Source organism: Anticarsia gemmatalis, chromosome 10 (genome assembly GCF_050436995.1).
Source record: "Anticarsia gemmatalis isolate Benzon Research Colony breed Stoneville strain chromosome 10, ilAntGemm2 primary, whole genome shotgun sequence".
Taxonomy (NCBI): Eukaryota; Metazoa; Arthropoda; class Insecta; order Lepidoptera; family Erebidae; genus Anticarsia; species Anticarsia gemmatalis.
Window position 1 is genome coordinate 7,025,187 of NC_134754.1, and position 21,118 is coordinate 7,046,304.

Consider the following 21,118-nt stretch of genomic DNA (forward strand, 5'->3'; position numbering starts at 1 on the left):
AATCGGACTAGTAGTTTCTGAGATTAGCGCGTTCAAACAAACAAACAAATTCTTCGGCTTTATAATATTAGTATAGATAATCAAGATAAATCGTGCATGCAAAGGGAAAAAGCTGCAGAACTATAATAACCTCATTTTAACTTCATACGATTTTCTCCAAAACTAAAGTTTATTTTTATGATCAGGTTAAAAGAAAAGCTTAAATCCAACGTCTAGAATGTTCGTGTCAGTTGAGGTAACTGTGACAGTGGCGCAGGACTGGACGGAAGCCAAATGATCGCATGACCATGGCGCATTCGACTCACCTGCTTACGATTTGATCACGTACATCCACGTGTATACCTGCTGTAATAGAATTACTGATTTTTCAACTCTAGTTTTCTAGCCTTTTGGGAGTATACCTCAATAGCATGTATGAAAAGTCGTTGACTTGATTTTGTCTACATCATGAATATATACGATGTGCTTATTCTAAGCGATGCAATTTTATATTATTGAGCATTTTTTATGATTTATTAATGTCGCTCAAAAATAATTTCGTCGATTAGATTGTATATTGCTCAATGAAAGACTAAACAATTCCAAATTTATAGATGTCTGGCAACATAGTACGTTCGTGGGGTAAATATTCAACGAAAAAGCAGCATACTGAAACTGCATCGGATTTACTGCACCGAACAAAACGTCGCTTGTAAATGAACAGAGTCACCTGTCGGTTAACCTATTTGTGTGACACTGCACTGTTTCGCTGTTCTAGTTATATCTAAGAATAGTCGCCAAATACAGTTCGCCAAACAGCTGTGAAAAGTATTGATCAAAACGTTTGCGAAGTGCAGTTAGTGCGATCGTCACGCACGCACGGATCCCGGCCGCGCATCCGTATCCGGAGCTCGATGTGATGGTAGCCTGTAGCCATATGACGAATAAACACCTACCGACGCCGCGACGCTTACAGAACTTGTAATGCGACAGCTGTGCGCACGCTGAATCTCATTGTTCCAATTCGCTACTTTTATTCAGGAAAATCTCATCACAAAATGCTGCACAAGGGCGAGTATCTACTCCTACTTAAACTACTTAAAAATCACATAGATAGATCACTATGTATTGTTTTATGAATTTTTAGAACAAACAAAGTATGTACCTATGTATATACATAGGTACTTTTTAATTATTTATATCACCCCGATTTGAAAATGCGACAGTTTTAAGTAAATATTATCAAAACAAAGTTCATTGCTACAATATTGCTCTTGCAGGAGTGTACGTGACGGTCGTGATAATTATATTAAGTCTCGGGAACGCTACAGCCGTATTCCGAAAATTTGAATCTCTGAAGATGATTGTTAACATCGGTGAGTTGTTTTATGACATCTAACTTTGTGTAATGCAGTTGAATTTTAACTGAATTTATACAAGTTGTTTGTTTTCTAGGAGCTATATTTCCGCCAAATACTGTGACAGAGATCGCGTTTTCTTCCGCTTTGGCACGAGCTTCTATGGAGAGTGAACGTTACCATTTCGTCATGAAAGTTGTCTACGCTCCATATGGTGATAGTTTCGCCGCTTCAAAAGCCGGTAAGTACAGCTTTGTCGAGACACATTAGTTTATTAATATAAATAGAGCTCGCCGATGCCGTTCGTTAAGTATTAAAACAAACATTGACAGGCTTTATATGAATAACCAAATCAACAAATTGAATGCAACGAGGGAAGTGTTTACCGAAGCAAACCATATTGATTGACATTATTATTTCGGGCCATTAATTACAGATTAATTTTGCACAATACAGACTAAACAAACAATAATGTTTGTTTGATTTTGCATCCTCCAATAACAATTATTGTTGACGGGTTAGATAAAATTATTTAATCTGTGCTCTCGCAGTATTTCATGATTTAAAGGTACATACATATTTCGGCAATCAACCGCCACAAAGCCGAAAAGTAGGAAAATGTTTTAACGAAATGCACAATATTAGGTTACTATTAATATTTCAGTAAATTTTTGGATAAAATAAAAGGGATTTCGATATTTAATCATACCGTTATATTAATATGCTATGCTATCACGTCGTAAACTTCAAAATTTAGTATTTATAAACACGTTGTTAGTTAAACTTCTGTAGTAAAATGTAGGAAGTGTGCATGTAACAAGCCATTCATGTAATCCAAACATTCGTATAATTCCATTCGCCCGCAGCATGTGAATTGATATCGGGCGGCGTGATCGCAGTATTTGGACCCACTGACCCGGTCTCGGCGTCAGCCGTGGAAGCGCATTGTCGGGCTGCCAAAATACCACACATACAAGTACGTTTGCTCTTGATATATCTGTCAAAACTATTCCTATAATTCACTCAAACATTTCCAACAAGCAATCCTCGCAGCGCCATTTCCAAAATACGATTACGTAAAAGCAAAATTTATTGATGAAACTCATTCCGTTCAGCAGTTCCGCAACTTCATTATTACCCTCGACAGTAGGTATTCAATCGAACTCATAAATAACGAGGGTCGTCGAGGCGCAACGAACCGAGTCGTATATTTTCATTAACCGAGGACTGTGTAGGTACGTCTTAGTTAATGACGGGTACAAGGAAAGTTTAATTTCCAGGCAGTATGGCGACCGCCGCCTGTGCGAGGTCTGGAGCGCCAGAGCCCGCCAGCCATCAACTTGTATCCGGAGGCTGTGGCGCTTTCCAAAGCGATCGCGCTCTTCATCAAAGATAACGATTGGAGATCCTATACTTTGCTATACGATGACGATCAAGGTTACTAGTATCGAAATGTTTCCTCTAGAAACTAGTTCGATTATATTATTTATTCCTATCTCATTTTAGCAGTAAGACTACCTACTTACTACTACTACTTTATTACCGTAATTCTAAGAAGTCGTTATCCTAAATAATAAATGAATAGTTGCTAAATTCCAATCCTGTTTTAGGTCTTATACGATTACAAGAGATATTGAAAGGTGCCGATACCGAAGTGAAATGGTTCGTACGAAGATTAAGTCCGGGCGAAGATAATCGTCCTTTACTAAAGTCGCTCAAGTCTACGGGCACGACTCGAGTCATTCTCGACTGCCCAGCCGATAGGGTACTCGACTATCTACGACAAGCTAATGAGGTCAAGTTCTTTGAGGACTACATGGTAAACATACTATTTGTTCTATGTACGATGCTAATGAACATTTCTTAGTAAATTGTTTATTTAGAATTAAGCTAGCTTAAAGACAAATTGCTGCTTTCGTAAAGAAAGAATGCTTTTAAATAAAGAAAAGAGAATTAAAAAAAAAGAAAACAGAATTAACAATATGGAACTTAAGTAAATAATCAGATTATACTAACAATTGTTTGTACAATAAATATTTTTCTTTAGAAATAAAATAATTTGCTAAATAATTGTCTTTCCAGTCTTACGTTTTAATGTCGCTGGACGCTCACACATTAGATCTGGAAGAATTGCGCTATGGATTGTCTAATGTTACTTGTTTGAGAATTTTCGATCACTCCGATTCAAGGGCCAGAGCATATTTAGCTGATTGGAAAGTAAGAGAGGCACCTGGTGTTAAAATTCCGGGTAAATCACATGAAATTACTGTGAGTAATTGTTACCTTATTTTCTACTTTTCTTGTAAATTATGATATACTACAAGATGTATGGGTGTAAATGAAGCAAAAGAAGTTTGTGAGGATCGTACCAAGTGGAATTCTCTGGTCTCTGCCTACTTGTATGGGAAGAGGGCGTTATTTTATGTACGTACAATATACTCTACATATGTACTTATAAATTATTACATTCATATTATTACTAAGTTGTAAACCTATTTTGAAATAGTTATTTGCTAATCTCACAAAGTGCTCGGTGTCAGTGTGTAGTTCAAACTATTATAATTATTAGTATTGATCGTCATTACTCAAAATGATACATAGTTAAATGTAAATTTTGTAATTAATTACAATTATAGGTAGAGGCAGCACTGGCCTCTGATGCGGCGCGACTGATTACGGATGCGGTTGAAAGTGCACCAGAAGATTTCAAAATAGAGGCGAAAGAAATCGAATGTGGTTCCGAAGACACTTGGGAGATCGGCGAGGACTTTACACAACATATATTAACGGTCAAATTAATTCAATATTCATATATAGAATATATTGTTATACTTCCTTAATTAACCGTCTCAAAAGCACGATTCTCTTCAGTTGAAACCATCGAGTATCGAGAATTTGACATTTAAAATGTAATGCCTAAATTCAGCGCCTCTAGCGGACGTCATAGAAACTATTTTAGCAGTACATTTTAAATGTCAAACTATCGAAACTCGATGATACCAATATTGTAAAGCTTCGTGATACAGTTTATATAAACTTGAACGGTGACATGCTGTAAACTCCATAGTCCATAGTTATTAACAACACCATCAAAACTTTCAGAATCCCATCGTGGGCATAACAAACGATATTCGTTTAGATAACATCACGGGCGAAAGGATAGATTTCAATGCAGAGATAATGGAATTATCAAACAGTGGATTTAATAGTATTGCAAAATGGAACCCAGAAAGCGGCATCGAATATGTGCGCTCAGCATCAGAAGCTTCAGACCGCTTGGCTGAAAAATGGCAAAATAAAACTTTCAAAGTGGTTTCACGCATCGGTGCACCTTATTTGGTAAAAGTAAAAGCCAAGGAGGGCGAAGTCTTGGAAGGCAATGACCGCTACGAAGGTTATTCAAAAGATCTAATACATGAAATATTGCAAGAAACCTTACATTTGAATTATGAAATCGAAATAGTGCCTGGAAACGGGTATGGGTCATATAATAAAGACACAAAAAAATGGGATGGTCTTGTGGGACATCTCGTGGAAAGGGTTCGTGCGTGGCATTTTATACAATCTATTAAATAAAGTAGTACTTTATCTTACTTGTTTGTTAAATTAATATTTCAGAAAGCCGATTTGGCCATTTGTGATTTAACCATTACTTATGAGAGGCGATCTACGGTTGACTTTACGACGCCGTTCATGACACTGGGCATTAGTATTTTGTATTTGAAACCGACTCCCCCGGAACCAGAGCTGTTTTCTTTCCTGAAACCTTTCTCTGTCGACGTGTGGATTTATATGGGTGCATCTTTTTTAATGGTGTCATTATTACTACACGTTTTAGCGCGGTATGTATATAGCATAACACTCTCAAATTATATTCAATTAATACTCGCAACTAATCATTTATACTATTGTTATCAGACTTGCACCGAACGACTGGGAAAATCCTCATCCTTGTGACAAGTCTCCTGAAGAATTGGAAAACATTTGGCATATTAAGAATTCTTGCTGGCTTACAATGGGGTCAATCATGACACAAGGTTCCGATATTTTACCTAAGTAAGTTTCTATAGGGTGAAAAATAAATGAACTTTTAAAAATCGTCTATATAAATAAAAATGAATTACTGTTCGTTAGTCTCGCTAAAACTCGTGAACGGCTGGACCGATTTGGCAATTTTTTTTCTTGAATTATTTGTGGAATATGATAATGCGCAGTATTGAATAAAAACAAGAAAGCGTGAGCGGAGCTGCGCGGGAAAGCTAGTTAATTTATAAAAACTTATTTATTTTTAGAGGTTATTCTACTCGCTGGGTATGCGGTATGTGGTGGTTCTTCGGTCTGATCATGTGCTCATCTTATACGGCAAATCTTGCCGCATTCTTAACGAACGCTGCAATGGACGACTCTATCAAAAGCGCTGAGGATTTGGCGATGCAGACCAAAATCAAATATGGCACACTATATGGCGGATCGACTTATTCATTTTTCAAGGTTCAGATTTATTTTATATCTAGCTCGCACTCAGCCAAATTAGCTTTGTGAAACTTTAAACGATGAGATAATTAAAATAGATACGTTTTCTTTTATATAACATCAAATGCAGTATTTTTTTTTTACTAATGTATTACACCTCATCCATAATATCACGCCTGGTTAACCCGAAGATATCGGCAGATGTGTATGAAGTACGTCTATACGTAAAAGGGCGAGCCTATGTGCATGTGCCGGGCACGTTACCAAACTCTGAAATACTATTGAAAAATAATTAGATATAAATTAGAATATACCTTTAGTACTTTGCTCGACCAGGGAATCGAACCCCAATCCTTATCAGCAGTCGGTTACACTACGAACCGCGCCACAGAGGATTATCCCATACTTTTATGTCATGTTTAGTAAATTCCCTAGTAATTCTAAGTTAATTGCTTTTGTTTGTAAATTATTTCTAGAATTCAAACGTATCAATATACCAAAGAATGTGGGGAGCTATGGAGTCGGCCCGGCCTACGGTATTCGTTAAGACCAACGACGAGGGACTAGACAGAGTAATAAAAGGCAAGAGGGCGTTCGCCTACTTCATGGAGTCAACTGCCATTGAATATCAATTGGAAAGACATTGTGACCTCATGCAAGTCGGTGGTTTGCTTGATTCTAAGGGTTATGGGATCGCTATGCCGTTCGGTACGTTTTGATTTTGTTAACATGTTACATTATTAGATTGGTGTTTTTTGATTTGCATGTTTATTTGTTTTTTTTTAAGGACACTCCCGCACTATGAATTGTTCTTGTCTCGCGGGGACTTTTTACAAACAACGTACACAAAATACCAGACTCGAAACAACTATTTGTGGCAAAAGTAGTTTTTACCCTTTCATACTGAATGACTGAAAATCCATTTTGATACACACAATATAAGAAAAACATAATTTTACTGTGTTCATAATTTCGTGTAAATTTTTCACTGTAAATTCATAGAACTTTAAACGGATTGCGACTCTTTACATACCAAAAAACTGTTAAAAATAAAAACTTTGGTTTAAAACATACTAACATTAAATATCCATTTTCATTGTTTTATACAATTTCAGATTCCTCGTATAGAACTGCGGTGGACAACGCGTTATTAAAATTGGCTGAAAGCGGCAAATTGGTTGAGATTAAAAATCGTTGGTGGAAAGCCCCTCCGGACAAAGCATGTGTTGTAAGTTTCAAATTAACTTATTGTTTATCGTTAACCCTTCTGCGAATATTTTCTTTTAAAATTAATATACAGTAAACAATTTAATTAGTTTTCGGAAAGCTGTATCTATGAGCTTAGTGAAACTTTGGCAGATTACGATTAACTTAATCGAGAATCTTGAGCTAATTTATTAAAGTTTAGATACTCCGAAACCTAATTATGTTTTTGTTATAACTTACATTATTTAAGAGTATTGTAATAGGTTAACATTCACACGCTTGTTTTTATAACAAGTCGTTATTTCATTAATTTATACTTACGTTCATTGTCAATTATGACTGACTTTTTACGTGCCCTCCGAATCACGGAGACGCCCAGTTCAAATACCACTACGACCACCCATCTATGGAACGACCGCGCCAAGGTTTGCTTAACCCACAGATCGTTTACCGACTGGTGAACGCAACTGGCTATGCACTGTTAATTATATTTACGTAGACTCAGCTAGTATGTCTGTTCTTGCATTTTAAATATTGAAAACAATATCAACCCCTTTGCTTTTTTCATTTGTTTTTTGTCTTTATAAAGTAGTTGATAATATTTTAGGCCGAGGAAGCCGGTGAAGAGGGCGCAAGTGCTGCTGAATTAGGCGTTGAGAACGTCGGCGGTGTGTTCGTAGTACTCGGTATAGGATGCGGCATGGCCGCCGCAATGGGTATATTTGAATTCCTTTGGAACGTCAGAGAAGTCGCTATCGAACAGAAGGTACGAAATTCCCGCGCGTGAAATAGCATTCATATGCAAATGAAGATACCTAAGGAATATGCGTGTGGTTATACACTTTTGATTCCTTTTTGCTTAACCGTACGCTGATTAATATTCTGTAAAGGGTTATATTAGAGTGACAATGGGAAGTTTTTAGTATCATCATAATTTTTGGGACGAAAATTTACAAAAAATATGTACCTGTAGTATCATTATAAATATACTACACACCTGAAGCAATAACATACACCTGAAGCAGATCGTCTTAACACGATAAAATAATGCATTTTGATATTTTACATTACCTTTAGGATACACTTGAAAACACGCTAGGGTACCTGTGGCACGAGTCTCTTTTTATGACGTCCGCAATTCAAAAATAATTTATCGATAGTCAATAATGGCAGAAAATCTCCAGTCTACATAATATATTATCGATTGCTTATCGTAATTGTATCGTATTTATTTTATAGATGACTCAATCTGAAGCCTTCTGGGCGGAACTGGCATTTGCTCTCAGCTTCTGGGAAACTGAGAAGCCGGTGAAGCATTCACGTCCCTCGTCATCCGCTTCCAGTTCTCCGAATCCTTCAAGAGCATCCTCGGTCCTACGATCAGCTGCCGATCTGTTTCATCTCAACATACCTAACTTTAATGAAACAGGGGATAAGTAAAAATATTTTATTTAAACAATTTACATTAAATAAATAATAATACTTAAATTCTGTGCCTATTTACTCAAGAAATCTATATTCTTGTTCATAAATTACTATATTTAGCACAAGCATTTAATATTCATGACTAGTTTTGAGGTTTAATAATACAACGAGATATTTGTAAGAGCATACCTTCTCTTTCATACTAGACGCTAACACTGCTAGGTAAGCTGCTGAACACAATGTAACACGATTAATTCTCAGGTCATTTATATTTAGACTATAAAAAGACTGTTGCCTAAACGCTATTAGGAAAACACGGCTGTGTTTTACCTATAAACTAGAAAATAGCACAATGTTATTGAGCCTACTATTTGTCTTACACAATAGCAAAAAATGCATTTCTATCATTAATTACTGGTACTAATATCCTCTATTGCTTTTGTAGATATTTCCTTTATACAATCAAGTACCCTGACTAGAAACTCCTACTTCTTAATAAATCTCATCAAAGTTGATGAAAGACGTTGCCGCTCGAAGTACGGAGACGGCTCGAGATTGGGAACGTTCTCGCCTGGACGGTGAAGGACTGGCGGTGGAAGGAGGAGCGGATCTTGGAGGTGCCGTCGGCTTGTGAAGTTCCCGAGGGTTGAGAGACGCTCGCCACTCACTTGCTAATGCTTCGAGGAAGGTCACCTGAAGAATAGAGAGGATGTGTGTATATTAAGTACTTGAGTAAATTTTAAGCTAACCGCTACGTACACGCATATTGATAGTACAATTTTCTTAGAATATCAACAAAGACTCAATGAGCTTTAGCATCGTCTAACACATAGAACACGTAAAGCGATGCTAATGCAGTGAAGTCTAGCGTGTGCATTATGATTTACTTTAGAGTTTGGTCAAATCAAAATGTTACTTTATGGTAAAGTAGAATTGGAAATCAACCATTTATATAGATGCAGCGTTTAAGCCAGCTTAGGGATAGCTATAACATAAAACATTAGGCTTATTGCTATACACATAATATTCGGTTTGGCTAGTTCGGTTCGGCAATATTTAGTACCGACTCGACTTACTTGTTCGGCTTACGCCGATTACTGCCAAACGGAATATTTTTGTAGTAAGCCTTAAGCTAAAAAATATAATCAACCATTTAGATAGCTATTTAAAACGATGTCTTACCTTTTCCTTAACACTGATTTGCCGGGCGTGAAGCATGAAGTCTATAATAGCCACAATGAGGCCCAAGATGCCTCCCATACCGAGCACTAAGAATATACCGCTAGTGTTTTTCATCTGCAGTGAGCCGCTATTGTCCTCCTCGTCCGCACTATCCTGTAAAGTAAAAAAAACCGGTTGTGTGTGACTTAGATTCATGCTCGAAGGATTCCGTGCCACTTATCATAAAAAAACGTAAATGTATAACTTTTGTTGCATGGGAGCCCTACTTAAATATTAGTTTAATTTGTATTTGGTGTTTACAGCAACAAAAATACATCATGTGTGAAAATTATCACTATCAAGCTTTAGTGTTTCGCAAATCGCAAGACACAACCTAGTAACAGACAGACAGACGGACAGCGGAGTCTTAGTAGCAACAGGGTATCCTTTTTTTAGAGCTAAAAAGCTATTTATTTTAAGTTTTCGCTTCAGCGTCATTCAACAGAACGTGATCAAATGGTCAAACCTCGCAAGTCTTATTGTTATCTTCTTTTATCCACCATTTGTTTTTCATCACTTCCAGTTTGCCCTTTTCTTGTAGATACAATATCGCGTTATCGACCATACCTTTTCGTGGATAATCTGTAAAAGGAAACCGTTTTGTTTTTAAACTGCATTCTATTATGAGTTTTACGGTTAACTGGAGAGGTTAACTGGATAGCTACCTGTTAACCACTCCCGTTGAACTCAAAACGTTTGTATTAGGAATGAGTTTGCGTCGGGAGTGCAATAGGTGTGATTCGAACTCTCGACTTACTTTGAAAAAGGTTAAGTGGTAGCGTATTTTTCTACAGTCAGTGTTATCGAGTAACGAGAGTTTGGTAATTAAAATGTAAAATAATCTGTTCATACGGCTTAACGGCAGAAAAATGCCCTTTTAGCTACTAAAACTTGTAGCGCAATTTTCAAATTCTCTTAAAAATTACTTAATATGGCACCCGCTAAGCTTACTTAGATTTCATACTGATTCGTCAATAGCTAGCCGGTTGTCGATAGTCGATAAAAGTGGAAAATCGCTTGAATGCTTCTCATTAAAATATTTCGAATTGTTTTACATTTAATAGTTTACTTACTTTTAGGCATAGCGATACCATATTCCTTAGAATCTAATTTGGAGCCGACCATTTTTAGATCACAGTCTCTGTTGATGAAATATTCAATAGCGACTGATTCCATAAAGAATGCGTATTTTCCCTTGCTTCGTATGACACGCTCTTTACCCTCGTCGTTGTCCTTTGTGAAGACTGTGGGCTTCGTGGAAATCATTGTAGTCCAAATCTTTGAGTATACTGAGTCGTTCGAATTCTGTAAATAGGAAAGATAAAATATCCTACTAATATTATAATGCGAAAGTTTGTGAGAATGTATGTATGGATGTTTGTTACTCTTTCACGCAAAATCTACTGAACCGATTATGATGGAAATTGGTATATAGGTAGCTGAAGACCCAGAATAACACATAGGCTACTATTTATCCCGGAGTTCTCGAGGAATCGGGATTTACATGGGGTTTCCACGCGGACGAAGTCACGGGCAGCCTCAAGTATAGTTTAATATGTTCAGTGTCCAAAAAGTAACTACTGTATCCCAACTAAGTTATGTGTTAACACAAGTTAGCATAAATAAAGTTACATAAACAAAACTGGAAAAATATTAATTGACACTTCAGAAAAGCCAAGTTGTAATTCTTAAGGGGTCTAATTTGGTTTCTGAAAATCAGTGATCCTCTCACTTTATTAATAAAAACTAATAATACTTTTGAAGAAATTTCAAGTGAGAGTAGAGTCCTCAACTCCCACTTGTCAATTTCTCACATCCAATTTTTTTTGTTACTGTTTATACGTAAGTAATCTAATACATTTTTACCTGAAAGAATCTGTACGTAGAACCATTAAGTACGGCGCCATAAGAAATTTGGTTCTGATCGGCAAGATCCTTGACGTTTTTGATGTCACTGCTACGACGACTGTTACTTAGAAAGGTTGACATATTGGCCGTGTATGAAGCAGTCACGATCAGGGCGAAGAACCACCACACACCTGTCACCCAGCGAGAACCAGCTGCCCTAAACAATTAGAAAATATACCATTTATTAAAAAAAACTTTCTGGTCACTATCTATCGATCATATTTAAAGAAATAACAACGATTTCAGTTACATTTCTCACTAGAAATGTAAATTTGAAACTGAAATCATAAATTTCTAGATATAATTCCCGCACTAAATCGGGAAATTCTATGAAGCGATTCTGAATTTACTCATAAATGTGTGGTAAAGTTTGACCTATTAAAATTAAACTGAAACATGCTTTGCGAAATATAACTTTAATGGTCACACACATTGGGGACCGCTAAATATAAATAGTGTATTATATTAAGTACTTAATAGTAATCGATTTGGTTAAAAACTACTTACCTTGGTAATATATCACAACCTTGGGTCATAATAGCTCCCATGGTAAGCCACATACAATTGTAAAGACTCCATATATTTTCCAAACTCTCCGGATTTTGATTGCATGGATGTGGATTTACCCAATCGTCTTGACACATTCTGAAATTAAGTTACAGTTTATTTTCAAAATACAGTAGCGCAATTCCCTACAGTTGGTACTGTCGCGTATCGAGAGTTTGACATTTAAAATGTATCTACTGCTAAAATAGTTCCTACGGAGCCCGATAGAGGCGTTGATCAGAGTTTCGTGTAAAATTTCTCGACAGCTGATCGCCAGTTGATAATGGTAGAGAATCGAGCTATAAACCAACTATCAAAGAAGAGCTAGTTATAAATTCTATTTTATCTATAAGTCCAATTTAAGGAATTGGTCACCGATTGTGTATTTTTAGCGTTCAAAGATATAGATGATGACCAAGCATTTTGTGCAAGCACTTAAACAGTCACTCGACATATTTGATTAGACCTAAAATTTTAACGCATTTCGATTCACATATTTTCATGGAGAACCCGCTTACGACCACGACTTTGTCCGAAAAACTCCTATACGTTTTGGCAGGATTGAGTGACAAACATTCATCCAATCATCTAAACTTTCGCATTTTACTAAATTTCAAAAGAAACATTTATGCAATTTTAATTATTTGAGTTGATTCCACGCTACAATAATTGATCTCTAATAAAAGTTGGTACTTACCGAGCACAAATAAGCAACACAAAAGACACAATCACATATGTAGTTGCTAAGTACAGCCACACGTCCAGCGACAGTGGGTTAAGGAATGAGAACTTGTCAGGTTCATCGGGTTCAGGCTCCTTGAACAACATGCTGATGCCCAACGACATGAATGGAAGAGAGAAATCCACGACCGCATTTCGTTCTGAAGTGATCGTGAGATCGCAGATTGCTAGTTCAGCTTTCTGAAATAAATATCACATTTAAAAAAAAAATTACAGAAAGACATATACCGACACAATTTCACGCCTTTTATGGCCGAAAGTGTAGGCAGTATGAGACGAATTGGGAAGATTTACAACACATTTTTTCTTTTTAATCACGAATCTTAATGTCTAGTTTAAATATTTTTATACGTACTTAATTGAAGACCATCGTTTTAAATATTTACACGATTAAAACACATTTGATATTAAAAATCGTTTTCAGATTATATCACGTTATATTAATGTTCAAATCCATGAATTTGGTTACGATTATTTGAACTCGAAAATCACGAAAAACCGAATTGCTTTCCAATTATCATAGGGCAACATCAGCAAGTTACTAGTGTGAATAGATAATAATTCTGAAATAACTTACATGGTCCAATAATTCTCCTATAATACCATCCCATTTTTTCGTCCCTGAAACTGGATTTCCATAACCATTACCGGGCACAGGATAAATCTCATATTCCAAATTTAATTTTTCCGCTTCATTTATGCGTTCAAATATTGCTTGAATGAGATCAACAGCATACCCTTTGTAAACTGTCGGCTCGTTTGGATTTGAACTTTCATAAAAATATGGCCGTGCTATTCTAGCTGCTACCTAAAAAACAATGTATAGATTATGAGCGAACTGTTATCTTTATACATATTTTTAAAGGGTTTTGATTTAACTTAATTAATTACTTACTCACGACGAAAAAAAGGGAGTTGGAAAAATTTACGTTGTACTTTTACATCAGTACGTACTACAAAGGTAATTTGCTAAATTATTTTTAATTTTGTTGCTTCAAAAGTAGCTTGTGCCACTGCACGATATATTTTGTACAATTTCAGTGATCTACACGAATATAAGTTCTCTTCAAACGTACCCTTATCTTAGAATTAGATTTCACAGCGTTTGAGCGGTCTACCACTTCGTTGTGAACAGTTATAAAATTTGTGTTGGAGTCCCAGTCACCGGCTAAAACGAATTCACTCTCTCTGTTCAGTTTCGAATAGTGCAATTTGAAATTTATCCTCGTTCCATCTTTTTCATCAAACACTATATTCCCTGTGAATCCTCTGGTTTGTGTCTGAAAAAGAAACAAAATATCCATGACTTTTTAACGTCCTCCATTGCGCAGTGGTTAAAATCGCCACGCCGGTATCATTGCATCAGGAGGGTTTTATTCTCATACGAAACAATTATTTAAACAAATAGTTGTTTCGGGTCATGTCGTACTTTGTGTTCGTCATTTCGGTATATTCCCGGTGTCCACCCCCTGCTTGTCCACCCCGGGTGGACAGAGACACAAATCTTTTAAAAAGTTCTCGGTGTCCACCCCTGGCGGACAGTGAGAATTAATTTTAAATTATTTCCGCTGGCCACCCCGGGTGGACAAAGACACGAGTTTCATATTACTACTCTGGATGTTCACCGCCGGTGGACACAGCTACTGCTTAAATAAACATTCTCAATGTCCACGCTTGCTGGAATTGGGTATAAATAATTATAACAAAATTAATTAAGTAGGTATATAGTTTAATCATATTATCAACATCTCTAGGGTAAATAGAAGTAGGTACACTATCTATTGTGTGTTTTCCCACAAATGGTTGATCTGGCTTTGTCCACCGGCGGTGAACATCGAGAGTAGTAATATGAAACTCGTGTCTTTGTCCACCCGGGGTGGCCAGCGGGAATAATTTAAAATTAATTCTCACTGTCCCCCAGGGGTGGACACCGAGAACTTTTTAAAAGATTTGTGTCTCTGTCCACCCGGGGTGGACAAGCATCGGGTGGACACCGGGAATATACCGTCATTTCTATGTTTTTAAAAGTCCCCGCAACACAAGACCAATTCATAGTGCAGGAGTTGTCTTCAAAGAAAATGATTTCAATTCATTAATGCAACGTATCAAAGTTTGAAGCCGTCCATCTAATTTGCTGGACGACACTAATGAGCATCGACGTCCTGAAATGTATTACGAGCGGCATTTCACCTACTAACGAGACTGATAATGAACACACATTGCAGAGGTTCCATCGCAAATTACAACCCTGTTACTGAGTCGCTATCGATAGTCTATAAAAGCAGAGTTGATTAGAATCCTAAAAGTTTGTACCTATGTGAAAATAAACAAAAAAAAACATTTACAAAGGGAAAGTTAGCATCCAAAGTTTGCAATCATAAAGTTGCTGTTGCACGATTCTCTACAGCCAGTACTATCGAGTATCGAGAATCTGACATGTAAAAAATACTGCAATAATAGTTCCTACAGCAACCGCTAGGGGCGCTGATCAGGTTTTCATACAAAATAGCTAGCTGGTTTTGGATAGTCGATAGCAGTAGAGAATCAAAGAGTGACTCATACAAGTGTTATTACGATAACTTATTAACTTTACTCAGAGATGTGACATGATTAGTGCAAAAAGTCTCTCGTAATCTACCTAAATATCGACGATGAAGTGCCAATACCTCCTAACTGACATCTTGTCGATTTTTTTATTTTTAATGCGTTGGACATAAAATTGCATTTTGCGTGTACTCGTCAAGACACCTAACTAAATATGTTGATAGTTTTGAGAGAAAATGCTAATAGAAATAGCTGCTAAGTCAATGTATGCATTCATTTAGCAAGACCTGCTGACATTACATCCTAAATTCAAGTGTAAAAAGCTTCTAAATTACTTAACGAAATTTTCGATGCCAAAATCTCCTAACTACGCGACGCGTTTTTTTCTCCTCCTGTAAAATGGTGATTTTGTAGTTAAGAGGTATTGGTACTTCATCGTCGATATATGCCTTACAATTCCTACATTTTATTATTAACTTACCTCTATAAGTGCTTTCCGTAAGTCGGCCCCCAGAGGCCACACAATATCGCTATAATCGGAGCCCTCTCGTACACAAAGTGCTGGTGGATCAGGCAGAGGATTAGACACGGGCATGTTCCGTATCGCTTTCTCTATGTGATTTAAAGCATCCGCCGCTAATGCTGTCTCCAACTAAAATAAAAATAAAATAATGTTTATTTACCAGTCACATTACAATTTTTAAAAACTATTCTAAATTAAAGTTACAATATTCTATTTCTATAACTGAAACATGACAATAAAATCTTGCGAAATAACTTTGAAGACGTTTGTGATTTTTAATGTTCGCGCAAATATTTTGGCTTCAATTCCTCAATGAAAAAGTTAAATAAATACATCGACATAAAGATTTTTAGTTATATTAAAATGTATGCATTGTAAGTAAGATTGTAAAAGTCTCCACGAGACAAGACTAGCTATAAATGCAGGAGTTGTCTTTTTTATTGTAAGTATAAGATATGGTACCCAAGAGTCTATACATACTACTGAGCTGTAAATACGTAATAAATGATACATATAAAGTAGTCTGAATATAAAAATGGTGGAAGCACTACCTAATTAGCTTTTAGTTCATTAACAGTCAATAATCGACCACTGAAGGAACTTTCGTGGACACGCTTACAACTTCGCGAACAGTAATCTAGGTTACTTTATATTCATGAATAATTTGCTACCTATATCAAAAAATGGCTGATATTTTAGTCCAATAACGCGAGTGATTTCATAGAAACTGGAATTAATTATTACATTGAACTAACAAAAGCCGATACAGAGACATTATAAATTAATTTAGTAATTCTGGGAATGGGAATCAATAAACAAACGTTAACTTCAGGTTTGTTTATTTTGAAAGAGAAATATTAACTAACATAATATAATAAATATTATTTTTGATAACATTGCCTGTTTTGAAAAAAGGTCATGTGCCAAGTACTCGTAACCGGTCGGCGGTCTTGTATGACAAGATGTATGTATGTGAATGAAGCAAGGGAAGTTTGTAAGGATCGTACCAAGTGACGTTCTTTGGTCTCTGCCCACCCCTATTGTAAAAAAAAAAACAAAAAATTGACCTCTCCCTGGTCGTGTCGGTTTAGCCGTCCCACCAGACTATGAAAGTAAAGGAATAGAGAGTGTACCTGTATATTGGGCACGCACTTAGCCACTATAAGCAAAGTCTTGCACAATTGGCTGGTTTCAATAAAATTGGTCGTCGTAGTCAAAATCGGCCAGGACGACGAAAAAGGCGTGATATTATGTACGAGTAAACATTTTATAACGTACCTGTTGTACGGTGTCCATGCCCATATCTTTCCACTTGACATCGTTTGATAAAGTCAAATGTAATGTAGATACGTTTGCCATAAGATCTTTCATCGCTCTGAAGTCATGTGTGTATGAATTAAGATTTGTTAATATAAAGCTCTGAAAAAAGAGAAACTATAAGCCGTGTTTCCTCCACTTTTGAATAAGCAATCAGCTAGGCTGCTACTTTATCAATTAGATACGTTTTCCGGATTGAATCCATAAGCCTTCAAGACTATGACTATCTCTAAATATCAAAATGTGCATTTTTTCGATAATGCCTCATTTATTAATGACTAGCTGACCCCCGCAACTTCGCTTGCGTCACATAAGATAGAATTGGTCAAAATTTTCCCTGTTTTTGTAACATTTTTTATTGCTACTCTGCTCCCATTGGTTGTAGCGTGATGACATATAGCCTATAGCCTTCCTCGATAAATCTACTATCTAACACTGAAATAATTTTTCAAATCGGACCAGTAGTAGTTCCTGAGATTAGCGCGTTCAAACAAACAAACTTTTCAGTTTTATAATATTAGTATTAATAGTATTATAATATTAGTATAGATATGTTCCCCATGATTGTAAAAGGTACTTCACATAAAAATATGTTTATAAACATTCCCATTTCTTTGTAAGTTATATACATTGTATTGGAAACTTTTGTTCTTTCTATTTTCGACCCCAGATGTCTGTGGCTCATAGTACTACTTAACTATTTATTAAGTTTCGCTTGGAATCTCCGATTGCACGAACTGCACGGAAAGATTTCCGACATTTGGTTTTTTTATTGTTAGACATCTGTATTTTATAAGAGATTTATTCACAGTAAGTATGAAATTCAACTTTAAATTTACTAAACTAATTTAGTTTAGGAATGAAGGCTGTATATATAATATAGAGTCTCTTCATAATAGCTGGTGATATTTTGGGAGTTGCTACTGCCCATGAATCAGTACCGCGATTCTGTACAACTATCGAGTATCGAGTAACGAGTAGCTATCGAAAAATTTTGTATGAAAAATTGATCAGCGCCCCTAGCGGATTTTCGCAAGAACTATGTTCTTCAATGGCGCCATTTTCCACCAAACATTAAAATTAAATAATTTTTTTTTGCTGGAGCGCACTTAGCTGCAATTCAAAATTCGAATTTCGAAATAAAATATTCTTTCCATTTTTAATTTTAATACATTATTTTAATAATCTTTATTGGATATTTTTAGGAAGACGAGGCCAACGAGGCTGAAAAGATATTGTCTCCTTTGCCTGCTTCAACGTAGAAAAAAAAGACGCTGATTCTTTTTTTGTGTTGATAATGTTTCGTTGAACAACATTAATTATGATATTTTTATGTTATTGATTTATTTTTACTAATACCGTTAAAAGTAGAAACCGAAAACCGAAACTTTTTCTCACTTTAAATGTTAAGTTTTCGATACTCGATAGGTCGCGATTCTCTGCCGGATTGCTGCCGGTTTCCTAACGAGTAGCTCGACAGCAATGTATGATATTCGATAGCGTGACGTTAATATCGAATGTACAGAATCGAGGTACTGATTACCAACTTTTATTTGAGCTTTTCTAGAAACAGTAGCTCGATTCTGTACTACTATCGACTACCGACAACCGACCTGTGATCGAAAAATTTTGTATGAAAATCTGATCAGCGCCTCTGACGGGTGTCGTAGGAAACATTTTGGCAGTACATCCTAAATAAATGTCAAATTTCGATAGCTAGCCAGTTGTCGGTAGTCGATAGTGGTAGAGAATCGTGGTACTGTAGGTCGATTGTACTGCCAAAATACTACTATGCTACGACACCCGTCAGAGGCGCTGATCAGATTTCCATACAAAATTTCTCGATGACAGGTCGGTTGTCGATAGTATTCGATAGTAGTAGAGAATCGAGATACTGAAAATAATTGATTTCTCTCGGAAATATTACCTGATATTCCGTTGAATTATCTACTTGTATAATTTCCTCCATGTATTTTTTAATGCGGTCAACGTGACAATCTATTACGTGGTAACTTATATGTAGCACTTTTAATATGTGCTTAAATGTCTCGCGATTATCACTGGTTGGGTCCAATTTGCGAAACAGAATGGGTTCTGCCATACTTGGCCATGTGTTTATTACCTCTTGAAGGCGAATAAAGCCTGAAATAAACAAAAAATATATAAGTTTTCCGTAATATTTTGAATAAGCTAACATCATAACCCTTAAACGGAATGTGACTATAATACTTGGCGTTCAATTTCCCGATTCCAGTTAGGTACTATTTGCCTGTGAGCCTATGCTTATCCTATTGGTTAATTGTAAAATTCCAAGATGATTATACAACTTTAATGTGTATTGATCAAATGTAATTCAAGCTTACACGTACTAAACCAACTGCGGACTTTTAAATTTCTTGGCACTAGAAAGTAGATATATAGACCTTATTTATAAAAAAAAACACTGAGTCAAGCTGCGGTGACAGATAGTACATAACAATTAAGAAACTATAGACATAAAGAAAGATTATAACAGAAAGTTCCTACGAAAGTCTATAATTTCTCGGCTCTGACGTTTAATGCAATTCCGCGGGAGAGCGCTTAAACGACATTATTAAGTATTTGTCGTTGGGTACCCACTGCTATCGTCTTCGTACAAGAATGTAAACTTATCCCACTGCAACTTTTTGATAAGAGCCGCGTAAGCCGTCGAGATTAATTTCGGTGGCGGATGATAGTAAAATGTATACAAGTCCGTTGCGTAAGTTTCGGCGAGCTCCCATCCCAAAGACAAATGAGATACCTGGAATATTAACAAGGGTGTATTAAACGTTTCATGAAAAATTATGTGAGTAAGAAAGTCGAGCATTAAATTTCATTAAATATGAAATAAATTAAAGATTAGTCATTGTCTTATTACTCGGTGTTTGGAGTAAATTGAGAGTTCGTGAAAGGTCGGCATATTACACTAAAGTAGGTTCGATTCCCGGAAACAAACATTTTGTGTGTATCAATACATACTTGAACAATTTAATCCCCGGGATGTAAGAAACATTGCGTACGGAAAAGTAGTCTTTTACAAATCATAGCTTTTACTCATGCGTTTGATTGCAAGATATAAACAAAAACATACTCACATTTAACCTATTACATAGCAGGCAAGTAGTGTCACAAATACCTTGCGTCGGACGAGAATCTATTAACGAAACTATTCCCTTATGATCTGAAGTATATGTGCACACTGAAAAATAGATAACAGTTATATGAGAAACAATAAACAATAATAACTAACCTTGTCTTATGAAACACTTTAATAATGAGAACTATAAACGATGTATGCAAACCTAGTTTATGATGAACAATAAAACTGCGTCAACATATGGAAACATCAATTCAAATTGTAATAGGAATACTTACGTTCTAAAGAGGTAGAGTATCCGTCAATCACTTGTGCCCTTAAAGGCTCTCCATGACACGTCCCGCTCAGCATATGAATCATTTCCTCAAACGCAATCACAGAACTATCCAAACTCAAACGGTTAAATAACCCGCCTGAAAACATACACGCATTGTTTTACCTTTGTTGATCAAAATTTTTGTTTAACATGTAAACATACCTATTGGGTAACTGGTCGAGATGAACGCATGACTATTCTCTATGTATACGGCTGCGGTAACGACCAACAAAGCTTTCAAAGTTATCATTGTTAAAGTTATTGTTGGTTTGTGAATACAAAATATTGTTTAGACGGACATGCGGGTGCGGCGCGACGCCGGCCTCCACACCGTCTGAAGTATTTTTGGAAAACAGTTTTAGGCCACGTTGCGTTCTCGTCGCGTCGCCAGTCACCATTATGAGACGTAGCGCCGTCTCGACATACTCTACGTCACGCAATCC

At 36.3% G+C, this 21,118-nt stretch overlaps 2 protein-coding genes across 2 annotated transcripts; one reads left to right on the forward strand and one right to left on the reverse strand.

Annotated features, from left to right (window-relative positions):
• The first annotated feature begins 1,255 nt into the window (after positions 1-1,255).
• LOC142976158 (glutamate receptor ionotropic, kainate 2-like) lies at positions 1,256-8,481 on the forward strand. The gene is made up of 15 exons (XM_076119412.1): positions 1,256-1,355; positions 1,435-1,578; positions 2,204-2,313; positions 2,618-2,774; positions 2,948-3,156; positions 3,420-3,605; positions 3,974-4,126; positions 4,440-4,877; positions 4,956-5,179; positions 5,256-5,393; positions 5,630-5,828; positions 6,287-6,518; positions 6,926-7,038; positions 7,624-7,782; positions 8,256-8,481. The coding sequence occupies exons 1-15, from the start codon at positions 1,340-1,342 to the stop codon at positions 8,454-8,456; spliced, it is 2,679 nt and encodes an 892-aa protein (XP_075975527.1). The 5' UTR covers positions 1,256-1,339; the 3' UTR covers positions 8,457-8,481.
• Positions 8,482-8,708: 227 nt separating this feature from the next.
• On the reverse strand, positions 8,709-21,043 carry LOC142976156 (glutamate receptor ionotropic, kainate 2-like). Its single transcript, XM_076119407.1, has 16 exons — positions 20,838-21,043; positions 20,638-20,772; positions 20,358-20,461; positions 19,861-20,023; positions 19,169-19,383; positions 17,203-17,343; positions 15,883-16,053; positions 13,934-14,137; positions 13,435-13,665; positions 12,814-13,037; positions 12,078-12,215; positions 11,529-11,727; positions 10,736-10,967; positions 10,129-10,244; positions 9,624-9,776; positions 8,709-9,134 (listed from the first exon to the last, which is right to left on the reverse strand). Exons 1-16 carry the CDS (start codon positions 20,923-20,925, stop codon positions 8,934-8,936), a joined length of 2,715 nt encoding a protein of 904 aa, XP_075975522.1. The 5' UTR covers positions 20,926-21,043; the 3' UTR covers positions 8,709-8,933.
• Between the last annotated feature and the right edge of the window lie 75 nt (positions 21,044-21,118).

What these genes read in the sequence shown, in the direction of transcription:
- LOC142976158 (XM_076119412.1), top strand. An exon ending in TTACACAACATATATTAACG is followed by an intron (nt 4,127 to 4,439) that starts GTCAAATTAATT and finishes CAAAACTTTCAG; the next exon opens with AATCCCATCGTGGGCATAAC. An exon ending in CGACTTATTCATTTTTCAAG is followed by an intron (nt 5,829 to 6,286) that starts GTTCAGATTTAT and finishes AATTATTTCTAG; the next exon opens with AATTCAAACGTATCAATATA.
- LOC142976156 (XM_076119407.1), bottom strand. Translation starts at nt 20,925, where the DNA reads ATGATAACTTTGAAAGCTTTGTTGGTCGTTACCGCAGCCGTATACATA. An exon ending in CTCGACCAGTTACCCAATAG is followed by an intron (nt 20,773 to 20,837) that starts GTATGTTTACAT and finishes GTATGTTTTCAG; the next exon opens with GCGGGTTATTTAACCGTTTG. An exon ending in GTGTTGCTTATTTGTGCTCG is followed by an intron (nt 12,216 to 12,813) that starts GTAAGTACCAAC and finishes ACTTAATTTCAG; the next exon opens with AATGTGTCAAGACGATTGGG.